The sequence below is a fragment of the Pelecanus crispus genome, chromosome 6 (genome assembly GCF_030463565.1).
Source record: "Pelecanus crispus isolate bPelCri1 chromosome 6, bPelCri1.pri, whole genome shotgun sequence".
NCBI lineage: Eukaryota > Metazoa > Chordata > Aves > Pelecaniformes > Pelecanidae > Pelecanus > Pelecanus crispus.
Genome location: NC_134648.1, coordinates 49412164 through 49427281, shown reverse-complemented (window position 1 = coordinate 49427281; position 15118 = coordinate 49412164). Strand labels below are relative to the sequence as shown.

Genomic DNA, 15118 nt, shown 5'->3' with positions numbered 1-15118 from the left:
TGGTTTGTTATTAAAATAATATGTCCATTGCTGAGGGCAGACAGACATATAAGCTCTGCTCTCTGGCCATGATTTATGCCTGCCACAACTGAGTTCTTCCTATTTAGGTCTAGGAGTTTTCTGGTATTTCTTTAGCGTACTATAAAATCAGTATTATTTTCTTAAAGGTTAATATTAATCTTCCTTGATCTCAAAGGAACATTTCAAAGAACTACATTTTTTTAAAAAATTGTGAACCATCTGCTTTCTGTATCAAAATAGTAAAATTAAGTGGCTCTAATTGTACAAAGTATCAAGGGCCACTTGGCCCTTGGATTCTTATGAAGCCAGAAGGGCATTTTTAAAAGTAGCTTCAGAGTACAATGATATGAAAGAGCAATGTAGTTTAACAGCAATCCTCATCTTTAAGGATTTACTAGGAGCAATTTTCAGGGTGGAGGAGAAAATGAAGGAAACCTCAGAGGCAGTTTGAACCTCGCCCCCACTGCCCACCTGCCCAAGCCCCCCAGCACCACATTTGGGTACTTAGCACTTAAAATGGAAAAATAAAGCCACAAAACCTAAGAAGATGGGGAGAGCACAAAACACAGCTGAGAGTGACAACTGACTGCAGCAACAAAGGAAGATGGACTCCTTCATCTAGTTAATTATAGCTTGTCCCGTGTTACTGGGCCCATGCTCTGGGGGTGTGCACGTGTGCGTGCACTGCTGAATTGCTCTGTAAAGGCGGGCAGCCTCAGTATTTCCCCTTTAATGATGCTGCCAGATGATTCGCCCAAAAGCTCTTAATGAATGGGAAGAGAAACTGCCAGGCAGCAGGAGCAGCCCAGCTCTCCCCAGGGGCAGGCTTGCCCACAGGGGATCCTTTCCTGGGTATCAGGCTCCATGACTCATTCAAACAATAACAGGGCCAGCTGCAATGTATGTCTGAGGCAGGGCATCGTGCCCTTTGGTCCAGGATATACATGCAAATCCTTTATGGCAGAGCTGAAGAGAGAAATCATGCAAACCAGGAATACTTCCAAAAATAAAATCACATCTACTATAGAGAAGAGCACTCTGATGAGTGATGGAATCTGTTGTTTACACCTCCTTTCCTAATTTCTTAAGGAATTACTAGTTTTAGGAAATAGGCTTTTTTCCTCCTCTGAACCTCCTACCCCAGCTCCATCAGCAGTTCCCTTTCCTAGTGAGGGAGGAGAACTGGCAAGTCCCTCGTCTCCCATGTAGTCCTTCTTAAAATAAGCATCCTGAGGTTTTCTAAAACCCAAGGACGACTCCCTAAGAGTCCCCACGTACCAAAAAGAGGGCATTCCAGCAGGGCCACAGGATGGGACTCGGAGGAAGAAGCAAAACCCTTGTCTTGAGAGATGTGAAGAATAGATGAAGAAGAAAAATCATTCTGACACCTAGTTCAGACCTTTCACCTGCTAGACAGGTTAGTTTTGCCAAGAGGATGACGTGATTCCTTGGCTGCTGGCATACATGGTACCTGTTTTTTTCTAACTGGGCAAAGCAGTGGCACAGGCTGGGGAGCAGTCATTTTTGTTTGATTCAGCCATGATATACAAAACAGCCAAGGGCTCCTTGCAGGCCCCAGCAGAGAGGCCAGCCGGGAGTGCAGTTTTGTTATTGTAGCCGGAGGCCCACTTCCAATCCAATTACACACAACAGCTGTGCTAGCTCCTCTTTTCCATCCCCTTTGCTTCCTAATTCCAGGATAGGTTTTGTCATTATCAGGGGCAGTGAGTCAGGGTGAGTGGCACCTACTCTGAGTGATCAAAGGAATAAAAGCATGAGGTAGAAGCCAAAGGGAAAGTTGTTTACCCCAACATCTGTGGGCAGAAATAGTGATCAAACCATACTATCTCCACAACAAAAACAGTATTCTGATATGGCACATGGCATAACTTCCTGACGCAGCTGGTAAGTGAGCCAACCAGGGGAGTTGCCTCACTTGACCTGCTGTTTACAAACAGAGAAGGGCTTGTGGGAGATGTCGTGGTTGGAGGCCGTCTTGGGCTTAGCAACCACGATATGATAGAGTTCTCGATTCTTGGCAATGTAAAGAGGAGGGGCAGCAAAACTATTACCATGGACTTCCAGAGGGAGGACTTTGGCCTGTTCAGGACACTGGTTGGGAAAGTCCCTTGGGAGGCAGTCCTGAAAGGCAAAGGGGTCCAGGAAGGCTGGGCCTTCTTCAAGAAGGAAGTCTTAAGGGCGCAGGAGCGGGCTGTCCCCGTGTGCCGTAAGACCAACCGGCGGGGAAAACAACTGGCCTGGATGAACAGGGAGCTTTGGCTGGGACTCAGGGAAAAAAGGAGAGTCTACCACCTTTGGAAGAAGGGGCAGGCAACTCAGGAGGAGTACAGGGATCTTGTTAGGTCATGCAGGGAGGAAATTAGAAAGGCAAAAGCCCAGCTAGAACTCAATCTGGCCACTGTTGTAAAAGATAATAAAAAATGTTTTTATAAGTGCATCAACAGTAAAAGGAGAACCAAGGAGAATCCCCATCCTTTGCTGGATGTGGTGGGGAACATTGTCACCGAGGACAAGGAAAAGGCTGAGGTACTTAACGCCGCCTTTGCCTCTGTGTTTAATAGCCAGACCAGTCATCCCCAGGATACTCAGACCCCTGAGCTGCAAGACAGGGATGGGGAGCAGAATGGAGCCCTCATAGTCCAGGAGGAAGCAGTTAACAACCTGCTATGCCACCTGGGTGCTCACAAGTCTATGGGGCCAGATGGGATCCACCCAAGAGTATTGAGGGAGCTGGCAGAGGAGCTCGCCAAGCCACTTTCCATCATCTATCAGCAGTCCTGGTTAACAGGGGAGGTCCCTGATGACTGGAGGCTTGCCAATGTGACCCCCATCTACAAGAAGGGCCGGAAGGAGGACCCGGGGAACTACAGGCCTGTCAGCCTGACCTCAGTGCCAGGAAAGATTATGGAGTGGTTCATATTGAGTGTGCTCAACAGGCATGTGCAGGTCAACCAGGGGATTGGGCCCAGCCAGCTTGGGTTCATGAAAGGCAGGTCCTGCTTGACCAACCTGATCTCCTTTTATGACCTGGTGATCCGCCTGGTGGATGAAGGAAAGGCTGTGTGTGCCATCTACCTGGGCTTTAGCGAAGATTTTGACACAGTCTCCCATAACATTCTCCTTGGGAAGCTGGCAGCTCATGGCTTGGACGGGTGTACTCTTCGCTGGGTAAAAAACTTGTTGGGTGGCCGACCCCAGAGAGTAGTGGTGAATGGAGTTAAGTCCAGTTGGCGGCCGGTCACGAGCGGTGTTCCCCAGGGCTCTGTTTTGGGGCCAGCCTTGTTTAATATCTTTATCAATGATCTGGATGAGGGGATTGAGTGTGCCCTCAGTAAGTTTGCAGATGACACCAAGTTGGGTGGGAGTGTTGATCTGCTCGAGGGTAGGATGGCCCTGCAGAGGGACCTGGACAGGCTGGATCGATGGGCTGAGGCCAACTGTATGAGATGCAACAAGGCCAAGTGCCGGGTCCTGCACTTCGGTCACAACAACCCCATGCAACGCTACAGGCTTGGGGAAGAGTGGCTGGAAAGCTGCCTGGCAGAAAAGGACCTGGGGGTCCTGGTTGACAGCCAGCTGAACATGAGCCAGCAGTGTGCCCAGGTGGCCAAGAAGGCCAACAGCATCCTGGCTTGTATCAGGAATAGTGTGGTCAGCAGGAGCAGGGAGGTGATTGTCCCCCTGTACTCAGCACTGGTGAGGCTGCACCTTGAATACTGTGTCCAGTTTTGGGCCCCTCACTACAAGAAAGATATTGAGGTGCTGCAGCGTGTTCAGAGAAGGGCAACGAAGCTGGTGAAGGGTCTGGAGCACAGGCCTTATGAGGAGCAGCTGAGGGAACTGGGATTGTTTAGCCTGGAGAAGAGGAGGCTGAGGGGAGACCTTATCGCTCTCTACAACTCCCTGAAAGGAGGTTGTAGTGAGGTGGGGGTTGGTCTCTTCTCCCAAGTAGTTAGCGATAGGATGAGAGGAAATGGGCTCAAGCTGTGCCAGGGGAGGTTTAGATTGGATATTAGGAAAAATTTCTTCACAGAAAGGGTAGTCAAGCATTGGAACAGGCTGCCCAGAGAGGTGGTGGCGTCACCATCCCTGGAAGCGTTCAAAAAACGTGTAGACATGGCACTTTGGGACATGGTTTAGACTAGTCTACCCTTAATTGGTTTAGTGTGGACTTGGTAAGATTAGGTTAATGGTTGGACTGGATGATCTTAAAGGTGTTTTCCAACCTAAACGATTCTATTGTTCTATGATTCTATATTCCTAGAAGTATTCACATAGAGACGGCTATGAACATGGTGGTGTTTGAAAGCATGAAAATAAACATGCACGTGTTCACAAAGATGGCCACACGCACAAGAGAACATGTGCGGGTAGCAAGACCTGAGGGTGAATGCATTTTATCGCTGACCCATAAGAAGATGTGTATCACTGTAAATCAGAGCACCTGATCAAGTAGGTGCACAATGTGGGAAGAGAAGAACTGTTAAGCATGGAATAGAATTCTTCAGCTTGGAAAAGACATCTCTGACAAGATATAGTATAGAGGTAAAATCCCAAAAAATACAGAGCAGGTGAACAGGGAATATTTTTTTTCTCCTGTTTATCAGAACACAAAGAGTAGGAGTCACTGAATGAAATTCTCAAGTGACAGGTGTAAAAACAAGTGAAAGAAAGTACTTTCCACATCTGAATGACTAAGCAATGGGACTTGTTATCACAGGATACTATGGAGTCAAAAAATGTAAGCGGATTAAGAAAAACTAAGACCGGACATGTCCAGAGAAAATACAGCCATCAGTGACTGTACAACACCATTATCTGGATGCAGTATCAGGTCAGAAGTCCTTAAAACAGTGACTACCCCAAACCACAAAGGTTTATCAGGACAAGAGCAATGCTAACATAGTTTCTCAAACTTCTTCCAAAGCATCTGCTTTCATAAAAAGACGCTTCTGGGCTAGATGAATTCTTGCTCTGACCCCAGTGACCACTACTGCCATATTGTTGCAAGTGGGTGTGCACGATGCTGAAAAACATTCACATTTCAGTGCAAGAGAATCCAATTTGGGGACAGTGCTTGCGCAAAGGGCATGCAAGAATGAAAACAACGGTTGCACCTAAGAACATAAGCCTGTACAAACTGTTTTCAAACACCTATGTGAGTAGCACTGAAGATACCGCGTGGGTGGATTCTTACTCTGATCTAGTACCTTCTGCAAATAGGAAATTTCAGATGGGCTGAAACACAATTCACATATTTTCATGCCCAGACCAAAAGCACAGTTCAGCTTCAAGGAAGCAGAAGCCAGCATACAGGTACTGCTTAAATGACCCTATGACATCGAGTTAGGGAGACAGACTAAAACAGCAGCCCTGAGATAAAGGGAAAGAAGCATTAAAAGATGGAGTTTGAAAGATTAAAGACGCGGATCGAAAAAGTGCTAGTATGCTTGTGCCTTCAAGGATCTCTGTATCCTTATGAAGGAGTTGTTCAGGCAAAAAAGGACTAATTTTTCCTCAGGGCCCCAACTAACTAGGTCATTTCTACTGGGTTGTGTCCATTCAGTTACATGCAAACTGTAGGGAGCAGTAAAATCATGACAGCAAAATGCCCAGAACTTCACCTCTTAGCATCCTCCCCATGAACATCTGAAGATTTAGGTTGGATATTAGGAAAAATTTCTTCACAGAGTGAGTGGTCAAGCATTGGAACAGACTGCCCAGAGAGGTGGTGGAGTCACCATCCCTGGAGGTGTTCAAAAAATGGGTAGATGTGGCACTTTGGGACATGGTTTAGTAGGCATGGTGGTGTTGGGTTGATGGTTGGACTGATGATCTTAGAGGTCCTTTTCAACCTTAGTGATTCTATTCTAGTTTTACTTTCATTAAAAAATAATCCAGCCACCAAGCCAGGAAACATTAAATTAATTATTACTCTACCATTAATTGGTTTAGCGGTGGACTTGGTAGTGTTAGGTTAATGGTTGGACTTGATGACCTTAAAGGTCTTTTCCAACCTAAACGATTCTATGATTCTCTCTCTCCCACAAAGGGGATAAGTGTGGCATGAATAGGAAAAGCACTATTTAAACTTTGACATCCCCCAGATATCAGTACTAGTCACTGTAACATCAAGGACCCATATTTAGTTCTTTCTCCTGCATATACTCTTCCACTAAAAAAAAAAAAAACCTAAGTGAGACAGGAGCATATCACCTGCTCCTTGATCTACTGATCTTTTCCCAACAATTTGTCTTTCAGAACCTAGACCACTACCAAAGAGTAGAAGATGCAAATAAAGGGGCAGATGTTGTGCAGAGGTGACAGAGGTATCCATTCTGGTCTGTGCTGCACACCACTCCCCAGCCAGGGCACTTAACCTCTCTAGTAAGGTTCTTAACCTCCATAATGTTCAGCCCAGCGTCTCTAAGCATGTTGTGAAGGTGAAGCGAGGCTGTAGCTATAATCCCAAAGGGAAAACTGAAGTACTGAAAGGAGAAGTTATTTCTCCTCTATACAACACAGCAAGTGAGTGACCCAGCTGAGTACAGACAGCAAGAGTCCCAACTCCAGGGCCCTGCTCTAAACACTTGACTTTGCTGCTTACAATGTGGTGGTGGTGTTTTGTGACATAACATTTGCAGGGCAGCTGGGCTAACATCTGACAAACTCCTTTCATTTGCGAAATAAACCAGATGGGATCTTCAGCTGGCTCTTGAAAGGAGCGTAGCACACCAGCCCCTGTTGCTGGAGTACCCCTTCTTCACAAGCAGAGATCTCGCAGCCAGGGAAGGCTCATACTACACATTTCTGCTTACTTTGAACAAGACCAACTTCTCTGCACCTTGCAGGAACTGTGCCCAGCAGAGCCCTGTGGTCCCCACTGCTGCCAGCCCCAGCCTATTCACAGCTACCTTCTCTTACTGGGGAATTAGTTCTCACCAGTCTATTCAACAATAAAAAAATACTCAGTTAATCAATGGGCTCTTTACAGCCCTTCTGCTGCCTGTGGGTAAATAGTTAGCACTAGCTCATAAAATCCCTAATTTGTCTTGCAAACAGTGGATGGTTAAAGCAACCATTTTGACAAGAACCCAGGATTCTGTCCTCATAATACAGATAGCTGGATGGCCAAATAGGAAGGTGGCCTCTGCATAGCCAGGCAGAGGTGAAGTGCACACTCAAATGCTCCCTGTGGTCCACGTCACTGCCCAGTCATGCAGCAATGCCAGTGTTCTCCTGGGGGGGAGCTGAGCAGAGGGATTAGACTGCCTAGGAGTAAACAGTTACAGAGCCCAATAACGAGGTGTGGGTAATTGTCAGACTGAAAACATACAGACATGTGCGAGAGCACATGGAAAAGAGCATTCACGTATGACTAGAAATCCATGTGAGAAAGCATGCAGCAGTCCTGAGAACAAGAACACATGCATATGAGTGACGGGGAGAATAAAAAAATGCACATCCAAGCATGTAAATTATGAGAATAAGTGGGCAGTGGGGCAGAAGAGCCCATTCAGAGAGCAGAAGGATGGACCACGCCAGGGTGCCCACAGTAACAGCAGCATGGTCCTGTCCTGATTGTGCCACCTCTGCTTGGGCCCCTGCTAGTGATGCCACCATCCCCTGCACCCTGTGCAGGCCTTGGAGATGGCCTTGATGTTGTTCAAGGCAACACTCGTTCATGGCATAATATGATGAGTCCTACTGGCAGAGGATTGCAAGGCCATGCCTTCCCAGTTCAACCATCCTCCTCTGCCACAGACACCAACAGCTTCAGGATGTGGTGGAGAGACCTGTGACCCTGAGCCCTTGGTGTATGTTCTGTCAGATCCTGCCAAGATGAGAGGAGACAGGAGTTTCTGGACACCTCAGACTGGAGCAGAGAAGGTACATGCTCAGCCCTGTGGGTCACTGAAAAGATTCAATGTTACGGTTGACAGAGCCTTTCTTTCTAATGCATGCCAGGCAACATTTGCCATTTGGCCACTTCCATCCCCATTGTTGCCAGCTGAGATGCGCACAGAATGCAAAGGACCTCAGCAGAGCAAAAAGGGGGCTGGCAGGAGATGCCAAAAGACTAAATATGCAGGGAAATTACCCAACCGGCTGGCCTTCACTGCATCTCTCTGAAGCATTTCACAAAATCTGATTATCCAAGTGTAGAAAGAAGCAAACTGAATGGAGAACTCATTCCAGGTCCAGGTCAGGTTTAGCAAAAGTTTTGCAGAGAGCTGGGAAGGAAAAGAGCCTCGACTCCCCAGTCATCCCACTCTAGCCAGGGCAATGCCAGCAACTTCCCTGGGCTCTCATTTCCATCTCACATAATGATAAATCAGGTGGAGCTGCCTGAGCATGAGGTAAAAATTAGTTTCTTAAGCTTCAGTGGCAACAGGATGTGGACTACAACATAAGGTGGTCTAGTTCGATTAATCCTTGTAGCTGAAACTGAGGGACTCAGATCCTTTTGGCAATGAGAGAGCAATCTGAGGAGGGAGGTTTGGAGTTCTCTGTGGTAAAATACTTCCTTGTGGAAGAACTACCCAAATAAACAAGCACATAAAACACACATTCTTTTTTTGTTTTAAATGAATCACTTGTGCCCTGTCGGGAATTAAAATTTTGATACCTAAATAAGATCACACATTCACATTTGGCCAGCAAGATACTCACTGGTTTTTAAAACCTAAAATAAAACAACAACAACAAACCCCTTTGTTAGCAGAAATGAAACACAACAAGTTATCAGTGGGACTAGCAAATCGAGTAGACTGCAGTAGGAGAAGGAAAATAACTGAACTAGATTTGTATGCCAGACTACACACAGATGTATCAGAAATAAACTGTACATAATGCAATGTTCAATGCCAGGTAATTAGCTATACAAGCAACCATTTTTAATGTAATTTTCATTCAGAAAACATCCCTTTAACTGACCAACACAATGCAATCTCTGAAGAGGGAAGTTTGTGACCTTTGCTACTATGAAGCCCTCCTTTTAGCAAAAGCTTTGCAATCCAGACCCTGCGATGTCCAGTATGAAGATTTGTTCTGTACACTCTCAGGAAGCAGGATGAGATTTCTGCCCCTGGTAACTGCCCACCACCACACCTTAAAGAGCAGCCTTTCAGCTCAGCAGAAGCAACACTTACCTGGAATATGATTGACATCTGTCGAGGTGTTTTCATGGCAAGCAGAAGGGAGAAAAGGAAAAGAGAGAGAGAGAAGAGAGAAAAGCCATTAGAGATGCACACAGAAACTCAGCATCCTTGCATGGAAATCAATTTCATGCAAAACCAGAAGTAATGAGGTTTGTTTGAAGGCCACCCATCTGCAGCCAAGCACCCAGACATGCAAGGGAGGAGGCACTGGCTCCCTCTCCGCTGTGCATGTAAAAGTGAATCCACCATCATATCTGTCCGGGCAGAGAGTTCCTGGAATCAGATAGACCCAAGCCACATCAGTTCCTGTAAGAATATTGGTTAAAATATTCTACTGTTTTTCACACACAAATGCAAAAGAAAGAAACAAAAAACAACTTGCCTGCAGTAGATTTCTATTGCACATAAATTCAAGCAAGTTTTCAGAAAAAAGAAAAGAACCTGCTCCCCTTTTATGAGGGGCCACGTGAATTTATGACCAGGTACAAGACACTCAACATAGTCCCAAAGTCTAGAAGAGAGCCCATTCCTTTTCATTCCTCCTGCCCATCATTCCCAAAACAACATCCTTCATTGCAGACAGCAGCAGGGGTGCAGGAGAAGCAGTGCCAGAGGCTTGCACATCCCACACGTTGTCTTTTCACAAGATGCTGAATTCAGACCAAGTCTCATTCAGTATTTTTTCTCTTTGTGACATAAGACTGCTTTTCAGAATCAATCATGTAAATCTCAGAATAAATTAGTGCTTTAAAAAAAGAGAGGAGCAAGACTATGTAAGCAATAGTATCAATCACAGAAAAGGCATATCTTTGAAGGTAGTGTCTGTTTTGGGCAGAGTCCACCAATCCCAGAGAATGTACTTTTAAAAAATGCCTCTCATAACTTTTTTAGCATCCCAAGTTTAGTCTTCCTCTGAATAGCTATACTTCTCATAACACCATGAGGGAGGAACCCCCTGAAGTCTCATGGGATTTGACTAGATCAATATTTTCCTTCCAAGGCAGGCCTCCCAAGAGAAAAAATGAACTTGCTTGAGGAAACACTGGAGCCTGGTCCATAAGTAGCATTCTTCCCTGGAGGCTTGTACCTTGCCCAGGAGTTGTGCTGCTGCAGGTATCATCTTTCCAGTACGACTTCAAAGCAATACATTACCGATTTGGACTACTACAGGTCCCAGATCACTTCTGCTACAAGTCTAGGAGCATGACATGCTGGGTGCTTTGGCTACATACCAAGATCTAAGAACATATTCTCCTTCCCTGAATATCCCCTCCAATTTCCATCAGTATTCCCCCTTTCTGTCCAAACCAGCTGTGTTGCTGCAAAACGGGTGCCACTTGTCTTCCTGAGACACTTGCATTTCAGTGGTGAGTGAGTGATTCCTGCACATGTTGCTTTTTGTTTATCACTTTCTGTTGCTTTTTATTTACTACTTTGTAATGGCTCCAGAATCATTTGAGAAAAAGTCCCTGTGGTACATCACACATATATCAAGCCATCCTTCCCTAAGGAGGTAATAAACCAAATAAAACAATGCACAAAGAGGGGAGGGACTGTTGCATCAACTCATTTAATTTCTGTAGTTTCTACTAAACATATATGACAGATCTGATGAGTGTTATTTGTTGCCTTTCCTCTTTTAACACATAATTGTATCTAAGAACTGGTGTCTTGGCATGCGAGCCTGGAAGGACACTTAGCACTGAAAGTTTGCCTGAAAGTAATTATTTTTAGGTAGGAAAAGAAAACAAGTGTCAGGCAGCAATGCATGCACTGAGGATGGAAGGCAAAAGGAGGTGAGAGCAGGGGCAGAAGAAAGGAGCAGACCCTTAAACACCACTGCAGAATGTGAGCACGATGCAAAAGAATTTACTGGTCCACAGCTAGGACTTGAGCTGAGGCGCTGCTTGGGAAAAGCAGTGGCAGTCAGAGAAGATTATCATACACTTCAGAAGAGGACGAAGGGAGCACCATAAGGTACTGCAAATGTTTCTGATAATCCAGCAGCTGCCCCAAAGCCTACTCTAAGCAGGTATAAAGCTCTAGACCCATGTTGTCCTCTCTGCCTCCCTGCATGCCTGACAAAGGAGTGGGCACAGCTGCAACCTAGGCTACCTCAGGGGCCAGGGAACAGCAGGCAGCCTCACCAGGGTGTCTGTGCTCCAGGAAGAAATCTGTGGGAAGTTTAGGGAATAAAAAGGACCAGCAGATAGAAAGGGCAAAGGAAAGAGCTAACCAAGGGTGAGCAAGAGACAAACACATTAAGCAAACGGAAGAAGAGGCAGTGGGCTGTAACTGATACACTGCTTGAAATAATACTTATTTAACTGTGTGTGAATTAAACAGGTCATGAAGCTGTTAAAAAGGGGAACAATTAAGTGTTAAGAGCTACACAAGCATCTCTAAAACATAGTTTCTCAATGGCAAGTAACGGGGCAGACCGCAAGGGGATTTCCTTTTACCCATATTTTTGTTCCGATGTCCCCAAGAGCAGGCAACCCCAATCCTGACTGGTTTTACTCTTAGCTTTCTTTTTGCTGTGTCTTTTTTTGAAAGTCTCCACCCAACACAATTCCTGTATACACTAGTTGCATCAGAAAAGTCACTGTTTGCATCTCTGTGATACTTTTGCAGTATTTACGTATGTGGCAGACCAGGTCATTAGTGTTACTTCCCATACTAAATACAAAGGAATTTCTTGTATTGCAGACACCCCCCCATGTGGTATCTGCTGGCAAATGCTGATTTTCAAATGGTGAAAGTACTTGGGTTTTACTTTAAAACACACATGAGAAAGCACTGCTTTATTTGTGAAGACAAAAATGGCATATAGCCAGTCAGTCCTCACAAAACATCCTACAATAAATACCACTGTGGCATACAATTGAAACTGCCATGCAACTCTTCAGAGGAAACCCTGTAACACCTCTGCAGTGTGGTGTGCCACTCCACTGTGGTGCACAATTAAAACTGTGGTTGCATGTATCGACAAAAGGGACCCTTAATAGGAAACTTCTGATGCAGTACCTTATGGCTGGTGGCTCCACAATTAGAAGAAAACTAATGCCTCAAGAAAGGTAGAAGACAGAGATGGCAAATAGGCAGAGTGACCAGATCTGGGGAGCTGAGCTGACTCTCCTTCAGACCCTGTCATCGGAGACATTCTCTCAAATTCTCTTCATGTTTTTCTGGTTTGTTTTCAAAACAACTGTTTAAAACATGTCCCCACTCTCTTCCTCTTCCATCAGCCCTACCTTCCTCCCCGCACAGGGACCTCCTGCCTGCCACAGGGACTGAGGAAGTACAACATTCCCTGATTGTTTTAAACAGAGAGCATGCAGAAACCATGGCTAACAAAAAAGCCCAGTGACCATGGGACTTACTGCAGTGCAGATAGAGGTTTCTCCACTTTCTCCAGCTCAGAGCACTTCAAACACAGAAAGGTCTGCCTCTTATCAAAAGACAAGGCAGAGTTTGCTTTACCCTATACACAAGAGTCTATTTATTGCTCCTTTGTAAAGGGCTGAGCAGCAAGCCGGTGCTGTTTGCCTTTGTTCTTTGATGCTAATAGCTGGGTTGAAAGAGGGATCAGCAGGGCTGCTGCCTTTGTCTGGTGCAGCCCCAGCCATCTGGGTGGGGTGGAAGGGGAAGGAGGAGGATGAAGGGGAGCAGGAGGAACAAAGCAAACATTATTATAGCTCAGATCATTCTCATGCCTGTAGAGGAAACACCTGAGGTATTTTTAACTCTAACATTTTTAACAAGAAGTTTAGCAATAAGGGAAGTTGTCATGAGAGTGCACTTCTCTCTCCAACTGGAAGACAAGGACAGCACAGACTTTCTACGCACACCAGCCCTACCAGTACACATCACTTTGACCTGATAAGACCTGCTTTTGTTCTCATCTCCATGGTCCACTCAATCTTGTCCCCTGCTTTGATGGGCTGTGGACACCTGTCTTCTGCTAGCTAAACTGAGAGCCACTGACTGAATTCACACATCACAAACCAGCTGTCAGGTAGGAGCATCCTAGGCTAAGTGGAAATAAGCACGTATAAGTGAGTGCCACTGGCTTGTACCACAAGTCCCTCAAAGCTCTCTGGCATCCCCCTCCAGGGTCCTCTGGCTACCCTCTCTCCAAACGCCAGTGTTTGGAGAGGACTGGGGAGCAGGCAGAAACTGGCGAGAGGAGGAGGGCAAAAGTTATAACACTTAGAGGTATCTTTGTGTCATAGGAGACCCACTCCCAAATAAGAGGGCATCCTGCCTTTAGACAGGAAAATTACCTTATTCTGAAGCTCATTCAGTCACTGACATTAAAAAAAAAAGCTTTTCTAAAGCTGATTTGGCTCTTATCATGCTGCAAAGACAGAAAATAGATATAGGTACAATTTCACTGGCAGAAACATGACTGGTTGGGAACTCTCAGTCAGTTACTTTGACTTACTGATATATATATGAAAACAATTCAGAGACCATAGATTGATGTATCTATGGCAGCCTGTGAAATGATTCAAAAGATATGTGATGAGCAAGCATGGGCTCCTGTGGTGTGGTAGTAAGAGATGCTGGTGACTCAGAACCACGTGATTTCCTCTTAACTGAGCTCTGATGTAATATTTTAACAATACAATGAAGAGCTGCATTTTGGCTGAGCTGGAAACCCTTCAAACTGCAATGAGCAAAGTCTTCATTAATCTGATACTTCATCAAACAAAGTGTTAATTCCAGATGCAGATTTGGCAAGTGGACTCATTCCATCCTAACCTGGTCTGTTAAGGTAAAGGTAAACATGGTCCTACTTCACCTCCTACACCAAGCTGTTGGGTGCCAGTGCTGTTGGTGCAAAGCTGTACAGACTCCTTGTCTTTCTCTTCAGGACACAGTGGTTCAAAGCTACCTGGAAGGGTTACAGCGACATAAAAAGAAACAGCATTTACATTGTATGAACAGCTTCTAACAACACTTTGCTTGGGTAAAGAGGGACTCTGCAATGAGATCAATTCCAAGCATCAGCACAGCATCCCTGTGGTGCCCATGCTCACAAAGGAGATAGGCATATTGAAGACTGTTGTATTTACGGTTAACTAGGTTAAAATCTTGGCTCCATTAAATTCATAAAAGACTGGACAGTCACTTTGATAGTGCCATGATTTCATCCCTCACATTTACTTAACAACTTTTGTCTTACTCTGGTAGGAGGCTCCATCCCTGGCATCCTTCCACTGATTCCAATGGAATTGCCAAGAAGTAAATTTGACCAATTCTATCTAACTTGCTAAACGTTTAGGATACTGAAACAAATCCAAGACCACTCCAGCCTATGATGTCTGTCACTGAGCTGCACACTGGGATCATGAAGAACTTCACAGTAGTAGCAGGTGTAGGCCTTATTGTCTCACTCCAGAAGAATAGGACCCTGTAATTTGTGGTAATGGAGTGTTGAACACTTCTGCTTTTATTCAGTAGAGACAAGTGGTGACACATACACAAACAAGTTCATTACAATCAATTACATTTCTCTGTGTCCTTTGTCCTACGGGATCTCTTAGGCTTCAGTCTCTGGGGAACAGTACTCACTTGATATGTTGCAAAGAATTGCAGACATTGCCTTTGCACAGCTAATACTTGGGATCTCAAAGCACTTATTAGCTGTGAATATAGGAATCATTCATCCAGTACTGAAATGCAGCCAGCTCGGAAGTGAAAGAGACAGATGTTTAACAGCTTACAGGAACGCCATACAGCAGTTTAGCATGTCAGAGTTAGAACAAGAACTACTTAAAGAGGCAGAATGAAACTTGGCTGACTCTACTAGAAGTACCATGTGATTTTAAAGCACTCCTGATTTAAATGAGGTGAAGAGATTTGATTTCAAATCTTATCTGAATGATTAACAGTGATTTGATGCCTCC

The 15118-nt window shown here is 45.1% G+C and overlaps 1 protein-coding gene across 10 annotated transcripts in view; it reads right to left on the bottom strand.

Moving 5' to 3' along the window:
- The window catches only part of NRXN3 (neurexin 3), a 1006895-nt gene that overhangs the window by 964037 nt on the left and 27740 nt on the right, over window positions 1–15118 (bottom strand). For 4 of the 10 annotated variants that reach the window (XM_075711855.1, XM_075711861.1, XM_075711857.1 and 1 more), the window contains exon 2: window positions 9195–9212. The exons of the other annotated variants lie outside the window; for them this stretch is intronic. In XM_075711855.1, the coding sequence (XP_075567970.1) occupies window positions 9195–9212 (18 nt within the window). The remainder of the gene's footprint in view (window positions 1–9194; window positions 9213–15118) is intronic. 10 annotated transcript variants of the gene reach the window in all.